At 37.1% G+C, this 19031-nt stretch overlaps 1 protein-coding gene across 1 annotated transcript in view; it reads left to right on the forward strand.

Annotated features, from left to right (window-relative positions):
* The window catches only part of LOC117219946 (metabotropic glycine receptor), a 297453-nt gene that overhangs the window by 244506 nt on the left and 33916 nt on the right, over window positions 1-19031 (forward strand). Inside the window, exon 8 of the mRNA XM_033469527.2 lies at window positions 1692-1906. Within this exon, the coding sequence (XP_033325418.2) occupies window positions 1692-1906 (215 nt within the window). The remainder of the gene's footprint in view (window positions 1-1691; window positions 1907-19031) is intronic.

The following is a 19031-nucleotide window of genomic DNA, read 5'->3' on the forward strand; positions in this document are numbered from 1 at the left end:
GTGCTGACTGTATCCTAGATATGGCAATGAACTACTGCACTCTGCCACGGTCAGGTTGGGTTAGGTAAAACATATAATAATGGCTCGTTAACCAATGAAATCAACGAGTAATATTACTTATTTTATAAAATGTAGTTAATTTTATATAACTGTTAAAACAATTTCATTCTATTTCACTGATAAAGTAATGTAATTCTGATTGTCTGCTAAAGCATGTCAATACTACTTGTTTGCTGAAACAAGCTAATTCTACCCTTCTGACCAAGCAAGCTAGTTCTTCTCAGCTGATAACTAGACAAATTTTAAGTAGACAAATTCTACTTGTCTGATTAATGACGTTAATTCTACTTTGCTTATCAATGAAGTTAATTTTACTTGCCTGATGGTTGAAATAAATTTTACTTGCCTGATCAATGAAGTATTAATTTTACTTATTTGATCAATGACGTTAACTATACTTCTCCGGTCAATGAAGTTAATTCTACTTGTCCGACCAATGATGTCAAATATATTTGTCTGATCAATTATGTCAAATTTACTTATCTGATCAATGATGCCAAAACTACTTATCTGATCAAAGTTATGTCAATTCTACTTGTCCGAACAATGACGTTAAATCTACTTGTGTGATCAAAGATGCTAAATCTACTTGTCTGATCAATGATGTCAATTCTATTTGTCCGATCAATTATATAAAATCTACTTGTCTCATCAATGATGTCCATTCTACTTGTCTCATCAATGAAGTTTACTCGACTTGTCTGATCATTGAAGTTAATTTCACTTGTCGGTTCAATGAAGTTAATTCTACTTGTCTAATAAATGAAGTTACCTTGTCTGACAAATCACTTACTAGTTTCACTGTTAAAATTTCAATTGTCTTATGAACTATAAAGTATAATATTGTCTCAGACACACGAAAAGTCTGAGTGCGATCTTAAACTTCAAATAACTTTCGATCTAACGTCGTTTACTTATGGGATTCCTAGTACTTTTTTTATAGAGGGCATAAAACTGCATCACCTGGTAGATTTTGCAATGTGCAGTTATGTTTAAACTATACGTGCAGTTGCATTTCTTTGGCGCACTGATGCAGAAAATTGCATAAAATTATGCTTGCCAGATGCTCTCTCCGTAAGCATGCGGCTTTGCTATATAACCGTTTGTTCTCTGACCCATAATTTCAGAGATATGACTTGCTCTATGCGCACAGGGATATACTATATAATATAATAATCTTGAAATCTAAATAACCTGCAAGCAGACAGTTTGAACAATCAGATTACTTTGTACTCTGTTATGCTGAACATCATCAACTTGCATCGACCGTTGCATTATTTAACGTGCAGTTGCATTATAACTTGCATAAAATTATTTTCGGAAGATGCTTCATACAAAATCATATGATCATGCTTAGTGACACATTTCTATGTGTTTAACGCTTGAACAACGAAACCTGGGTCCATTTTGACCCACGCAGATCGTTATTTAAATAGCTAAATTTCGACGGTTAATTAAAATTTCGATATTTAGTTTCGCAGAACTATATTGAACAAAATTGCTAAATAATATTCGAAATAATCTCAAGCATTCTGAGCTTCTCATCAAAAGGTTTCGTCATCCGGGTTGTTAATTGTTTCAACGATGCGATTAGTTCTATTTGCTATAGAGGGATGTTCGTTTGGTTTCAGGATATCGGTGATATTCCGAGTGAAGTCGGCGAGGGCTGTGAAGATCACAGACGGCAGTCTGCTGAAACGGCTGGGAATCATCGTGATGATATTCAGCGTGTTCCTTGGTATCCGGACTTTAGTCGCGCCACCGGTGGTGATAGTTGCCCGGACTGCGGACGACCTGAAGGCTTATCTGTGCCGGACGGACTGGTGGGATCACAGCTTCACTACACGTGAGTAACCCGCAGTTATTCCACGACTCAGTGAGCACCGTTACGTTCGCGGATTCCGATACCGGTCGGTCCACTAGAACTCTTCGTACTCGGCGAAAGCTGTTCACGCGTCCTCAGGAACAACTATTAATTATCTCGCCGGCACTACTGCAATTGAATGTTCCATTCCAGTTGGACAGCCACTTTGCCGAATACCAGCACGTTGTTTCCAGCATTCTAACGCTCTCAATGTTATCAATTTCCCACGTGTATACCGTAATTTTCATGTCTCGCTTGTGGAACGATTATGACGGAATCGTATCATTTGGATGATTTGGGACTGGCTTCTCTACTTGGCTGATTTAAAGACGATTTTTCTACTTGCCTGATTTAAGACAGATTTGTCTACCTCATTGGTAAAAAATAGACTTTTATACTTGACTTGATTCAACGAAGATTTTTCTACTTGGCTGATTTAAGGAAGACTTATCTACTGCTTTGATGTTAAACAGACTTTTCTAGTTGTTTGATGTGAAATAGACTTTTCTACTTATTTGTTTATAAATAGATTTTTCTACTTGTTTGATTTAAAACAGACTTTTCTACTTGTGTGGTCTTAAATAGACTTTTCCGCTTGCCTTATTTTAGACAGGTTTTTTCTACTCGTTTGTTTTTAATTGATTGTCCTACTCGTTTGGTTTTGATTAGATTGTCCGACTTGTTTTATTTATAATAGATTGTACTAGTCATATGATTTTCAATAGATTATTCTACTTGTCTGATTTGATGTATTTCTACTTAACATAAGTTCGTTCTACTTGTCTGATTCGAGACAAACTTTCCTACTTATCAGACATACAGCATTTCTACTTGCTCGATTTAATATAAATTGCCTTTACCAATCTCCCTGGAATTAAATATTTCTAATGGTCTGATTTAGGACAGACTTTTCTTCTTGACTGATTTATGGAAGATTTTTGTACTTAGCTGATTTAAGAAAGATTTTTTCACTTGTTTAGTCTTAAAGAGACTTTTCTACATGGTTGATTTATGACAGTCTTTTTAACTTGACTGATTTATGGAAGATTTTTCTACTTATCATTCTTAAGACAGACTTTCCTACTAGTTTGATATCGAACCTCTACGTTTCTACTTATCTGAGTATGACAAACTTTTCTACTTGTCCCATTTACTTCTACTGTGGTATTAAATTTTTTCAATTGCCCGATTTAAAAATCTTTTCTAGTTTAGAATATGCTGCTTCTATTTAATATCATTAACTATCGTACTACTATCGAGTTAACACAAATTACATCTACTAGGCTGATTTACAACATACATCTCTACTTGTTCAAGACAGACTTTTCTACTTGTCTGATCTAATATAGGCAGTCTATATTTGTCCACGTTGACACAGTGTCTCCACTTGTCTGATTTAATTATGTCTGTCTACTTGTCTGAGTTACTACAGACTGTTTCTACTTCATAACTCGACATTGATTTTTTATATTAGTCTGACTGGAAACAGATCTCCTTTGACTTAAGACAAACATTACGACCAGTCTGGTGTAAAGCACACATGTATACTAGTTTGATTTAAAGTACACACATCTACTAGTTTGATTTAAAGCACACTTCTCTGCTAGTCAAATTGAAAGCACACGTCTCTACTAGTCTGATTTAAAATAGACATTTCTACTGGCCTGATTAAAGTCAGACATTTTTCGTAGTTTGATTGAACACAGACTGATTTAAATCTCACATTTGTACTAGACTAATTTAAAGCTCACATTTCTACTAGACTGATTTAATGCTGACAGTTGAACTAGACTCACTTATAGATGACATTTCTGATTTAGATCTGTCTACTAACCCGATTTAAAGTCTCATTTTTTATAGTACTATATATATACTATATATATTTATAGTGCTATATATATACTATATATATTTATAGTGCTATATATATACTATATATATTTATAGTGCTATATATATACTATATATATTTATAGTGCTATATAAAACTACATATAAACTATAGTACAATATAGTACTATATTATTCATAGTCTCATTCAAAACAGCTTCTTTCCATTTGCCTAATTAAAAACCATCTTTCTATTCGACACATTTAATACACACACCTTTTAATTATCCGTTTTAAGAAAGACTCGCGCAACTTGTTCGAGGAATTCAAACTGATCCGACCAGACCGATTTCCACCAGATAAATGCCTCTGTGGCCGTTTTGCCTCGCAAAGTCAAACGAATACTTCCAAAGGACAAACTGTTGAATTAGTATGTCGGCAGAAATAATCGGTTTGCACGGTTGGCTAGGAAACGGCTTTGTGGAATATCGATTTGCTCGACGAGAAGCGCAATAAATTGACCGACAGTTCGAACGACGGGAACCGCATGCACGGGCAAGATCTTCCTCGGAAGTTGCTCCCCTTTGACCCTTTGGGATGCTCGAACTTCGTCGCTTGGATGTCCCGGCGAAGCTGGCTCGAGCTCCACAGGATTTCCTTTTATCATGTCACCCTTGTCGCGGCCTAGAATTCTTCTGAGGGCGCGCGAGGGAGGGCCGAAGGAACGAAGGGAACAAATGCGAAGGGAAAAATATGAATCCGCCACGACGAAACCGGATTCCAGATACATATAGCACCGAGAATCTCGGCCCCGGCTATGATAAAAAGCTCGGGAAAGAGTTGCCATAAAGTGCGTGAGAAAACCCGGGACGTCTAGAAATTGAATCCCGACAGGGATTAAGTAATCCGCAGAGAGTTAAGTACCCTCCGTTCTGTTCGTGGCGAGGAATGCTTTGACAAAGTACAATTTATTTTTTAAAGCATCGAGCAACTTTTAAGAATGCAATAGTACGCTCCATTCGCGTTGTCCGGCGAGGTTCTTTCTTCCGCGATTTAATAGTTACGTTAAATATCTTAGAAGATTTTTAAAGGGTTTTATTAAAGATGAGGAAAAATGAACCGTTTATTTTGAAAGTGGCGTAAGTCACTTTTTTTTTTTAATGAAAAGATACCGTTCAATTGTAATCAGTGTTACCATTAACTCGTTTTTTTTGACAAAATGACTTATGCCACTTTCAAAATAAACGGCTCAAATGTTAACGGACCAATTCGCGTGGTATTAATTGTTCAATCAGGAGAAATTGTTCGGCGTAATTTTATTATTCTGACTAATAAGGGATATGCTCTTCTAGCCAGATTCATAAGACGCGCATTCTACTTGTCTGATGGTAACAGTCACATTCTACTTGTATGATACTGGCACATTCTACTTGTCTGATAATAGCAGAAATCTTCTACTCGTTTGATTTTTAAGAGACTTGTCTGAATAATGAAACTAATTGTACTTGCCCGATCAATGAGACACATATTCCACTCGTTTGATGAATAAAATTAATTCTACTTGCCAGATTAGTGAAACCAATTCTACGTGCCTGGTCAGTAAGAGTAATTATACTGGTCTGATTAATAAGACACATTTTGTTTGCCTATTAAATGAAGCTAATTCTACAAGTCTGATCAATAATAGACACTTTATACTTGTCTGGCCAATGGAACTGATTCTACTTGTCTATATAATATGAGACACATTCTGTTTGCCTATTAAATAAATCTAATTGACACTTTTTACTTGTCTGGCCAATAAAACTGATTCTACTTGTCGGCCTAACAAAAGACACATTTCACCAATTTTTCAATAAATCTAATCCTACCTGTCGGATAAATAACAAGAATATCATTTCAATTTTATCAATGAAACTAATTCTAGTTGTCTGATCAATAGTAGGCTAATGCCACTGACAAAGTTAAAAGTTCCAAACGACGATATCGAAACAAATAATTCTGAATTAACAAATAAGATTATTCCAAATTTTATTACAAATTTATTATCATGTAAAATAATTTCGAACACACAAAAAGTCCAAGTCACGAAATAAGAATCATGTGATACTTTTATGAAAGGAAACTGTCTGATATTAACTTAGTCATTGTTATTTTAAAAATGCCAGTTGCGAAGTAGTGATCGATCTTCTCCGAGCTCTTTGGAAACGTCCGTTCGCTTCCTTGCTGTCTGCGCCGTGAAAAGGTCACCGCCTGGAATTTCAATGAGTCGCTCCCCGAAATTGCCAAGAATTCCCCTGTGTCTTCCCGTTTTTAATGACTCCACGAAAAATTCTTCGAACCACTTTCCCGGGGCACTTCCACCGTGTCCAAATTCCGATCGCGTCCGACGAAAGATGCTTCGTGGACGCGTTTCTTCGAAACTCTTTTCGCGTTGCTCATGGTAATACGACGGTCAAAATCAATTGTACTTCTCCGATATTTTCCGAAGAACCTTTCTCGCAGAATTCATGAAGTTTTATTCCTCCTGAAACGGCTCAAAAATGCATTTACATTAAATTTCTTTGCTACAATTGTGTTCTTTCTTCATATGATTTGTTAACTTTATACATTGAAATTGCTATATCGTACTTGCGTGATCACTGTTACTAATTTTATCAATTGCCATGGTATTAAAAAATTATTTAAAATTATAGCATTACATTTTCCTTCAGGGTATATGTTTTTTTTGTTTAATTTATACTACTTTCGTATACTACTTTTGTTATCAGAAAATTATTTAACATTATTTTTTTCTGTCAATTTGGAGTCCTCTTTCATTTGTATTATATGATATGTGCTATATGCTACATGCTATTGTGCTATGTGCTATATGTTATTGTGCTATTATATGATATTGTGTGCTATGATATTGTTTTATTATTTATTTATATTTAATTCCTTTTCTTTCTCCTTTCTTTTATTTTTTTTTATATTACTGCATAGTTTACATTCGCTCTGCACTCATTTTTATTTGAATTATCGTTAGTTCTTTTCATATCGCGACCGCACTGTTTCGAAGATAATTTTTCGTTTTTTCCATGTCGTCGAGTAATATATCCAGAACTCGTCGCAAGCTCCGTCGTTCCAGGTGGCTTTAATATTAGAGATGCTCTTGACGCGGTTCCTAATCATTGAATCCCAGAACGTACGGCGAGCCACGTAGCTGCGGCGCCGCCACTGGATTAGACCGCATTAGCCTCATAAATTAATTGCACGCCCTCTTTTTCGAGGCTGATCCCGTAATTTCTTGCCAGGCATTTCTTTACCAAGTCTTCCTTTCATTTCACCAGCTAATAATTACCACTTAATCACTCGCACAGCCATTCTCGTATTTACGACGTGTCCGAAAATTGTAAATTGCTTCGGTAAATTCTCTCGCAGCACTATTGCCTTTTCTCTCGTTCGTTTATCGCGCCAACCTTTTTCGGCGTATACGCTAATATTTAGGCAACATCTCGTTTCGTAGAATTAGTCATTTCATGATAGCGACACGTTTCACCTGTTTGACGACAAACGCGCCGATTCCGCCGCTCCATATAACCGCTCATTCTACTTGTCCGAGCAAACGTTCGGTTGTACTACTGGCGTGCTCTGGATATTCCCCTGGTCTCATCGATTCGTCTGCCTATAGAAGCGTTTGCACCACTTGTGGGACTATGTAGGCTACCATTACACCGTGCGAATGTAGTGTCGACAGTTTTTCAATTTTTGCACTGGCCGGATATATGGTTTTATAAGCTACTTGTTGAATCCGGTGATTGATTGTGATACTCGTCCGATTATAGAATTCTTTATACTGATTATATGTGGTTTTATTCATTGTCCGGCTTTTCTACTGTGTGTCTGACTGTGCTGTTCATGCACCACTTGGGATGCTGTAAATACTTCTACACTCTGTGTTTCACTATGCAATTTCCTGTACTACTTGTAAGCTGTAAATATTGCTACACTGTGTCTGGCTGTGTAATTTCTTATACTACTTGATTATACTACTTGTCTGATACGTGTCTATACTACTTTCTTACACTCCAGCTATACAAATATACAACTGTATTCCTTACTCTACTTGTCTAACTGTATATAGTCACGTACTACTTGTCTGACTCAGCATTTAGTTACATCACTCGTCCAAAGCGCCATTTAGTTGTATCACTTGTTAGACTCAACATTTAGTTACATCACTTGCCTGATTGACCAATTAATTATACTATACATGTTCGACTATGAAATTACTCGAACCACTTGTCTACTATTCATCGACTTGTGTCACTTGTCTGACTATCCAATTATTTGTACCACTTATCTGATTACGCATCTTCGACGACCACTTCGAATTCTAAACTTCTTTAGACAACTTGACTTTTCAACGCGGTTCGTCCGATTATAAAACTTCTTATACCACTTGTTGGGAGAGAAATTTTCCTATACTACTTCGCCAGACTCTAAACCATAAAAAATCACTGGATGTCATATGGAAATCATGCGAAACTATGAAAAATTGTATAAAATCGTAACAGACATTTTGCAATCGTTAAATATTATTGAATTCAACTTAATAAGTAGTGTGATAAATTTTCCAAAATGAGAATTAAAACCTCGAACCTCTTTACAATAGAAAACAATTAGAATTAATGACGGTAAATACTATGACAATGACGGCACACGATGAAGAAGAATCTCGAGGAATCTCGATAATGAGAATTAACAATCGCCATGCAGCGATATTTCGACCATCGTTCCTCGAGATTTGCAAGTCGAATAATTCGACGCGTTGAACTCAATCTAAGTTGTAAGCTGTGTCTCACGGCCCGGTAACTTTCTTCGCTGAAAGTTCCGGGATGCCAGTTCCTACTGATTCGTAGTGCAACCATAATTGCTTGGAACGCTCCAGTCGGGATACCTATCCGCGAAAGTGATTGCTCTCACAGAGCCGCACGGCTAGACCATAGGAACCTTCGGTTCGGTTACGGGCGGGGTGATAAATTTATTTGCCGACCGATAACCGTTCGTCTATCCGCCAATGAAATGCAAATTTTTTCGCGAAAACGCCGAGCCCGGTTAAGGTGATGGACCGCCGCATGGCTTTGCATCTGGGAATAAAGCCAGCATTTTAACAAATAGAAGCTTTCACGGCGGGAACTATTGCTCCCTTTTGGATTCCGTCCAATGCAAAAGCCCGGGAAGACACGCGGATTCACCGAAATAGTCGGGGTCCGAAATTTCTCATAGTCGTTGGAATTGAATTCAAGATTTTCCGATCATGTGAACCGTGATATTTCATGTTCTGACGAAACGACATCTCAGGATACGAAAATCCCTGGTTTCGGTGAATTTGAGAGAGAAATGCATAAATGTATGCTGAGACATAAATGTTATTTGCATTTGTTTTCTTTAATTCCATTCTTAATTAAATTGCTGTGAAAATAAAATTTTATGAATGCTGTCTGTATCATCCAGGAAGTAGTATAAGTAAATATATGATCACAGAGTAATATAAGTTACTTCTGATCAGACAAGTAGTAAAAACAACTGTCTGATCAGACAAATAGTATAAGCAACTATCTGGCCAGATAAGTAATAACAATAACTGTCTGGTTAAACAAGTAGTATAAACTAGTGTATTATACAATATATTTGCAAGTCAGTAAAATTTTCCCTGACGTGTGACACATTTTCCTACGACTAAACTTGTTTTTCCGTAACTCCTGTTGCTTTTCCATAATTTGGTATAATGTTCCATAACTTGATTTTCTATCGCTTGATTCAATTTCCATTGATTAGAGCTGCTGTTCCATTAATCAATGTGACTTTCTGATTCCTAGTGAAATTTTCTATTACTCAAATTGGATTCCTAAGATCCGTACTCCTTTTGAATAAACCCAAAGGATTTCCCAGAATTCCCAGTGTATTTTTGTATGACTCAAATTGATTTTCTGTGAATCAATCCATAACTTAAATTTATTTTCCACGTACCGTAGTCCATTTTCCTATGACTCAAATTGATTTCCTATTAGTTACGTTACTTTATGTTATTATTTTATTTTACTTTTTTTTATGTTACTCTAAATGATTTTCCATGACTTCGACACATTATGCCTGTATTAAATTTCCAGTAATTCGTGATGTCTGTCCATTACATAGTATGATTTTCCAATTACTCAAAGTCGTTTCCTTTAATCTGTACTCTTCTTTCATGATTCCATACGATTTTCCATAACTCATAGTACATTTTCAATATTATATTCCATGGACAGTAGTTCATTTTCCTATGACTCATTGATTTTCTGAGTTATCTTGATTTTCCATGACTCATCCGTGATTTTCAATGACTGACACATGTGATTTTGTATGAGTCATATGTAATTTTCCATGACTCATGTGTAATTTTATGTGACCCATATGTGATTTTCCATGATACGTAAAAATGAATGATGTTCCATGATTCATATATAATATTCCATGACTCGTAGCCTATTTCCATGTCACAAACTGATTTTCTATGGCTCACGATGCTTCTCCATAACTCAAATTATGTTACTTCATGTACTCGCACAATTCCTGAACAATTTCACTATCTTCGCTGCACCCAATGAAATCAATTGTACAATAATCTCCACCAATTTTCAAATAATTTCCCACTTCTCGTAATTCCTGAAGTTTTTCTCCTGACGGAATTCTGTGACTATTAGACTGTTATGGCTACGGACGTTAAGTTCGTTAGCCGATCGTTCGGTTACCGGAACGGCCTCTCCGTCGGGATATTCGGCGACTAATGGAGCAGACCGAAGTTTATTGCTGAAGATGGCTCGAATAAACTTATCGTTTCGCAATACTCGCGGGCATGGTAATCCAATTTATCCGGCGACCGGCTTTCTCAAAAACAGAACGTAGACTAATTCAATATTTTGCCGGGGCAACGGGACGCCGGCTGTTCCGCCATCGTAAACCGCGGAAACGCGTGTCCTCCTCGTTTTTCCGTAATTTTAGTACCGCGGAGACCGAAAAACTCGGCTTCGTTACAACCACGGGGACCTTCCATTCGACTCCCCAACCCCAGCCAGACAGTTTTTATTGTACCGTTCTCGGACGAGAATTCCCTTTAATACGCTTTCACGTGTTCTCTCTGATTCACAGAAGAATTCGGACATTATATATCCGCAGTTCCAAGTACATTTATCCGTCATTCAGTAAATATTCTCGCACGGGCTCGAGTAACTTATCTTTCTTTAATGTCACATTAAATCGAACCAACAATCTGCCTAGTTAACCCCCCAAAAACGAGATATCAGTTTTCCTTTTTTCGCCCTCTTCAATCTCCAGTTAAAATGTCGAACGAAATGTGACCTAACCAGTTTTTCAGATTTTTCGAATAGGAACACTGGCTAAAAAATGCAGAAGCAATCAGCTGAGACACAGAAAGTTTCGAACAATGCGAGTCGGGCGATATTTAGTTCGTGCACTAACCAACAAGAGTTGTAAAAAATGCAGGGTGTTGCCGCTATTGGGCCGGAGGCAAAGCTATTTTCGCGGTTGTGTTTCGTTTTTTTATAAAAATTGCGGTTATAAAGGATGGAAACATTAAAAAGTTCCGCCTTGAATTTTTAGCGTCGCGTGTAAAGAAAAACTTCGGCCTTTCTCGCGTGCAACTTGAGATTACGTTTCCGAAGGATTTCTTTATTTTTCGTGAATTAACACAGCACACAGTTGCCTCGAAAAATTCAGTTTATTGCTGTAAGCATTCGCTGTTGTTTTCGACGCAGTTTAAACAGTATGAATACGTAGTGGCCGGTGTTTCGCGGATCAACTTGCGACCGGATAATTTGTATGAGAACCGCGGGACCGGCGAAGCGGAACGAGAATCGTATCCCGGGATCGTTACTTTTCATTTCGCGATAAGATTGGGTATCATTTCTTACGCTTTCCTTCCCATTTCACCCTTTATTTGCAAACGCCCGGTGTTTGAGCTCGCGGCTGAATTTATTCAGGCGTCACGGACGGTTCGCGCGAAACTTTGCCTATGGGAAATAATAATAAATTTGATCCTCCTGACTTCTTCGTTCGAAAAATTTTATTCAAACCGAACATTACTCGCGGGCACCATCGAAATGTCCGCCAGGAGAATTCAAATGATCTGCCGCAACGAATCGTATCTCTCGATCGATTAGGCACGCTAAATTGAGCAGCCAGCATCGCTGAAGTATTGGAGCACTGTCAAACGCGTTCAAACCTAATAGGATATGCTCGAAATCGGTGGCTTTGGATTCCCGAGTGTCGTCAGGTATTACGTGCAACACAGGAAGATGCAATGCGCTCGTTTTGTGACGAGCTATACGTCGAAAATAAATTCAAACCCAATCAAACGTGCTCAAACATGAAAATGTTTTCTAACCCAATCAAACTTGAAAATGTTTCTCGAGATGTTTAAGTTGATTTTTGGGTATTCAATGTATGCATTGTAGGTATGTAATGTGTTGTTAGGTATTCAGTGTAACGTTCTTTTTTTATACAAAATATGTGTCAAAAATATATTCGAACGTGTTCAAACATGCTCAAACACCTGCAAATATATCTCAAGGTATGTAAAAAATAACATTTCATAGAGCAGAACAATTTTTAATTCTCGAATACTGTACAATTTACAAACAGGAGCAACAATATCTTATTTTTTGCTGCAAGATGCTTTTGGGAAATAAATTAAATCTCATTAAAACTGGCTCAAACACATATAAATATATCTATAAATATATAAAGCCGTATATTTATAATTATTACGTGAAGTACAGTCATTAACTGCAGCATCATTTTTGTTGCAAGAAATTTCTCAGATATAAGTTCAAACTCATTCAAACATGCTCAAATATATTCGTACGTAATCGAATGTGTTTCTACCTGTCCTTTCTCATCCGTCTACATTCTTAAGTATTGAATTAGATACAGTGCATACGAATCGAATGCAGAAAACAATGTCGAAGTCGCTCAAACATGCTCAAACGAAATCGCATCAAACGGAGTGTACTACAAGCTGATCTTGTTTATTCCGTGTGTGTCATCAAGGATCGAATGAGACACGTTTCACGAAGATTTAAGCAGATCTACTCCCCATAAATCTCAAACACATTCAAACACGGTCAAACACCGAATTGTAATCCACGGAAACGCATTGAAACTCGATTTTCTTTAACACTGAACATTCTCGGACACCGACCGAAGCACAATTAACCTGTTCAAACGTTCTCAAACACGGTCAAACACTCTCCGAGAGATGAAGTTTTTTCTAAGTAAAAAAAAAAAAGAAAAAAGGGCAGTCAGGGATTGAAACGGATCTACCGCAGAAAAATGGGATAATAGATTTATTCATGGGGCCGTTTCGCTGTTATTAGAGGACATATCGGCGGGATTGAGCGGCCGTATCTGAGTTCCGCAATGCAAATCGAAGTATTACAGGGCCATGGAGGACTCGTCGATCGGGCACGGAGATTCCCGGCTCGAATAGCCGGTTTTCACTGGCTGAAAAGCCGCCCTGGAATCGAGTGGTCCGCGATAATCGCCTCGATAGAAGGGGCTCCGCGTTAAAAATCGCGGGCGAGAGCGAGAGCGACGGAGAACGAGAGCGACAGAGTGCAAGAGAAAGACGGAGCGCGAAGTTTTTCTTTGGCGATTCACGGGAAATTGAAATCCAGGCGGGTGGGAAATTTTAATTCGAACTACGAATCGATCGGATCACCGCGTCTCTGAAAACACAGCCATGGACTATCACCGGCATAGAATTCTATGCGAAGTTCGATATCGTAATCGAACTATTTACGCATGGAATCGGAAATACATCGGAATTTCGTATTTTAAAGTCCCGCGGTGCACGTACCGAAACAATTTTTTCTACCTAAGTACAGCAATTACTCCCAGAAATGTTCGGAGGTCGGAATTGAAAGCGACAAATCTGAGAACACTGAGTCGCGATTCTTTGGGCTTCACGGCTCATTTTTATAGAAACTCAGGGCAATCGGCGAAAAAGGACAGCGGCCAGCATGCCAGTGTACATTAATACGAATACATAGTAACGCTAGAATAAAATCGATGACTTAACTTTTTTATTCCTCATTTTTTTCCATGATTCGAAGGAAATTCGGAGGCCACATGCCACAATTCGAATTAATCTCGCTTCAAATTAATCTCCTACTCAATTGTTTGAACATTCTGTTGTTAAATACGATTACAGTAATTTCTCCAGGAAATGCCAAATATAGGGTTCATATAAATTTCCCTGTGCTAATCCTACGCCTATGTAATTTTTTGCTACGTCGCTGTAAAAACGAGCCACGAGGCTCGAAGAATCGCGACTTAGTATTCTCAGGTCTGCCGGTTTCAATTCCGACCTCCGAACATTTCTGGGAGAAATAACTGTATTTAGACATTTCAACACATCACACACATAGTTTCGAATTGATACGAAGTAATGACTTTTCAAATTTTGTCCATTCGTCGTGTCAGGTCGACGCACGCAGGAGAGTGCGGGAGCAACGATCAGCTGTTATGATTTCGGAGGTCGTTCCGAAATTAAAACTATCTCGCGGATCCTCTGCTCGTTTACCCTAACTCATACAGTGATAACTAGACTGCGGATCTTTATGCGAAATAAAAACTGTCTGCACTGCAAAAATTGTCATGATAACGAAACAAATGAAATAAGTACGATATGCTTTCTTCTTTAAATAATTTTAATAACTTGAAATTAATAGATCAATATTCTTCATTTCATTTTTGCATATTTTCTGTATTTTACATTTTCCCTCATTTCTTTCCCTCTCTCTCTTTCCTTTTCTCCCTATTTCTCCCTCTCTTTCTCCCTCTCTCTCTCTCTCTCTTTCCTTTTCTCCCTATTTCTCCCTCTCTCTCTTTTTCCTTTTCTCCCTATTTCTCCCTCTCTCTCTCTCTCTCTCTTTCCTTTTCTCCCTATTTCTCCCTCCCTCTCTCCCTCTCTCTCTCTCTTTCCTTTTCTCCCTATTTCTCCCTCTCTTTCTCCCTCTCTCTCTCTCTCTCTTTTTCCTTTTCTCCCTATTTCTCCCTCTCTCTCTCTCTCTCTTTCCTTTTCTCCCTATTTCTCCCTCCCTCTCTCCCTCTCTCTCTCTTTCCCTCTCTCTCTCTCTCTCTCTCTCTCTCTCTCTCTCTCTCTCTCTCTCTCTCTCTAGATTGAAGAATTCGAAACGATTCGACCGCGATTCATTGGCGTTAAAATTCATCGGTGCGACGTAAATCAATCACAGTCTTCGCGGAAATTTCATGAACGTCACGTCGATGATCACGAGTGATTAAGGGTCACGTTCCTGTAATTTCGCTGGAAAATTCGCGATCAATCTCGTCGCAGTCACGTGTAGAACGATGTAATTTCTGCACGGTTGTGAACGTCTATAGAAATCGTCCATCAAACTGCTTGTCTGATCATGTAGATGCTCATAGTATTTGCCCGAGCATAATATGTAAATTTCGGAACTATTATATATGTCGTCCTGTACAAACGGTGCTATCACTTCGTCAATCAAATAATTAATTCTTCCATCATACCGTCCAGGTATTCCAAAATTAAATGATCCTCACTGTAACTGATACAGTGAACATTTTTATTTTATTTTAAACGTATCGTGTATTGAATATATTTTTAACATTGATGTTCCATTTTCCATTATCATTTGATATGAAACGAAAAATGAGACAGTAAAGTGAAAACGATGATTAATTTTCTGTGGAAAATTAATGATATGAGATGTTATTTTTTATAAATTCTAATCATTTGTTTTTAATTACTGTGTTTCTTTCTGTTACTTGATATGATTTTCTACGATTTATATCGCGTTTTTATGAAACTATATGATTTTCCGTAAATTTTGGTAAATTTTCTTATGACTCACGTTAATTTCCGGTGACTCGTGCTGATTTTCCACGATTCATATATAGTGTGGATTTTCCTCTGAATCAAATTAATTATCTATAATTCGTGCTTCTTTTCTATGCCTGACAATTTTTTTCCAGGATTTTCCATGTTTACTCGATACAATTTTCCATGATTTTTCAATGATCCAATTTCATTTCTTACGATTTATAATGCTTTTCCATAACTCAATATTATTTTCCGTGAACTGTAATCAATTTTCCTATGATTCAAATTGATTTTCTGTTATTTTTGTGCTTCTTTTCCATAAATCAATATGAAGCCTAGTCCATTTTTCCATGACTCAAATTTATTTCCAATGATTCGTTCTGTATTTCCACAATTGAATATTATTTTCTTTTTAAACTACAGTTCATTTTCCGATGGCTCAATTTGATTTCACACGATTCATAATGCTTTTCCGTAACTCAATATTATTTTCCATGACTCAAATTGATTTCCCATGACTCGTGATGTTTTCCCATGACTCAAACTTGTGAAGAAGCATAGAGAACCACATATTACTTAACGAAAAAATCTTCCAATAAAAATCAAACCCTTTGAAGTTACTATTAGAAAACAAAAAAAAAATGACTGTCATCCAACGCACCAAGATCGATGCTATGTCGAAACCAATGAGAATCTCCTTTCTCAATCAGTGCCCTATTTCAATTCTCGCGACAAACCGCCTTTTCCCAACCAGCGGACAAAGCGGAACAATGGTGGATAAAACAGTCCAAGCACGTAACAGAATTTTTTCCGGCTGTCTCTCGGCAGACGCTGCCACTCTATCGGGGCCGGACAGCTTTACGAGGATTTTTTCCTCGTGCCGGAGCGTCCGGGCGACAAGCGAATCTGTAAGCTACGGGGTCAGCCTGGCCGATATAAACCTCGCTTTAGCGAACATGTTCGACGGCTGTCGTTAACGACAGCGCCGAGAAAGGCAACGATGTTTGCCCGTGTTGCCGCGAACCGAGAAAACTGCTCTCCTTCGCCGAGTTTTTCTCGTTTTGCCGCGAGAGCTTTCTTGATGAGGAAAAACAAGCTCGCCTACGAAGTAGCGCGACGTGTTTCTGGCACCGTAACAGCCGCGCGCGGGAAAGGAAATTATTTATGCCGCCGTTAAGCGTAATTCGTTCTCGCGACGCACTCTCGCAGCGGCCGAGCGAAAACCACGCTGACTTTTATTCCGCCGACCAATTCCAGGGCCCTCTTTGATGTTACTGCCGCGCGAGACTTGAGCCAGCAGATTTTAAATGCAGTCGCACCACTTTCTTATTAATTTTAATGAATTTTTCGGCGACCACTTATTTTCGCAGGTGTTTTCAGTTAAACGGGAGATTTCTGGGAGTGTACGGGACTGTGCCAAGTGTATCTGAGATCGGGCGATTAATATCCGTTGCTAATTAGTGTCGAGATACGTTCGTGCTCTTAACACATTAACAGCCGGCGACCTAAGAGACATTTAAAGCCTGAGCACCGGCAACGTATCGGCCACTTAAACCCCGAACGCCGGTCTTATTCGCTTGTTTCTGATCACTGAATAGCCAAGAAGAATATTTAAAACATTATATATTTTCGTAAAATAGTACACTTTATTTGCATATTCTTCATATACAAATTAACGGTAATTAAAAATTTAAACAAAATCGAAATTTTTAATTTATAATTATAAAAAAAATACAGTTTCCCATTTCATGGTGGATTATTACATATACATAACGTAAACCGAAAAGAAAATTTTAATATTTAAGGCAAGGCTCATATTATATGGGTAAAAAGTTACAGAAGGAAAAAACTTGTTATACTGTTCAACCAAAAACATAAGCGTACGAAAGATATACTGTTTGCGGAATACACTACTCGAGAGTGATTCTTGCCTGGATTGTTTCTGAACAATCGTATACGTTTTATCTTTAGAGTATGACAAATGAAGATCGGCGTAACCATGGCAAGTAAATACAAATCGATGTGTAAGACACTCATACCAGCAAAAAACAATCCACATCATCGTGGGGCAGCTACTCAAGCGACAGACTCAGAAATCCGCGTTTTCGCGAGGCCGGCTGTCAATGTGTTAAGACAGCGTTTCTTTTATACAGCGATGTGTTAACATTTGTAATTGTTTGTCTGATTCGATGTTGTTTTGTACAGGCAATTTTTGCAGCTTCCAAGTTCTTGTGAAATTCGGATATTATTTCTTCAACGTAATTTTAATATTTAATTCATCGGGTTTTGTTCCTTTCTGTTAAAAATTGCGACAACATTTTTGATGTTCAATTTTCATGGAACAATATCTCGGAACTTTTTGTTCTTTCAAAAATTAGGACAGCGATTTCTGACTGCAACTTTCGTGGAACTGTTTCTTGAAAGTTTTCGTGCATTTCTAAATTGCGATAACATTTTCGAAATACAAATTGCTGCGGGTCAGTTTCCTAGAAATTTCTGTTCTTCATTTAAGTTGTGGCAGTATTTTAGAGTTGTTATTTTCGTTGAACGATATCTTGGAAGTTTTCCGTACGTTTCAAAATTAGAACGGTATTTTTGAATCGCAATTCTCGCGGAACGATATCTTCGAAGTACTCGTTCTTTTGAAAATTACAACGGTACGGTCTAAATGCAATTTTCGTACACCGGTTCGTTCTTCAATGTTATGATAACTTCGATAATTCGAACTTCACGAAGTTCTTCAATGAAATTCAAATATTCGTCAGAAGTTGCAGCAATATAGCGCGAATATTCTTCAATAGTCAGGAAGCAATATTTCATAATTCTTTAATAATTGAATATTTACATTTTGATGAAATTTATAAAGAAAATTTGCATTAGATACCTTATTATAAAATTAATATATAAATTAATAATTCGATGTAAATCAATTAAATTAAATCATTTAGCTACTTAATATTCTTATTAGTTATCTCTAAATAATTGATAATCCGCAATAACATCGACTTAAATTAAATTTATGTATCGTCGATTATAATATTTGTAAATATCTGTAAATATCTAATTTGCATTAGATACCTTATTATAAAATTAATATATATAAATTAATAATTCAATGTAAATCGATTAAATTAAATCATTTAGCTACTTAATATTCTTATTAGTTATCTGTAAATAATTGATAATCCGCAATAACATCGACTTAAATTAAATTTATGTATCGTCGATTATAATATTTGTAAATATCTAATTTGCATTAGATACCTTATTATAAAATTAATATATATAAATTAATAATTCAATGTAAATCAATTAAATTAAATCATTTAGCTACTTAATATTCTTATTAGTTATCTCTAAATA

This window comes from Megalopta genalis, chromosome 5 (assembly GCF_051020955.1).
Source record: "Megalopta genalis isolate 19385.01 chromosome 5, iyMegGena1_principal, whole genome shotgun sequence".
NCBI classification, from domain to species: domain Eukaryota; kingdom Metazoa; phylum Arthropoda; class Insecta; order Hymenoptera; family Halictidae; genus Megalopta; species Megalopta genalis.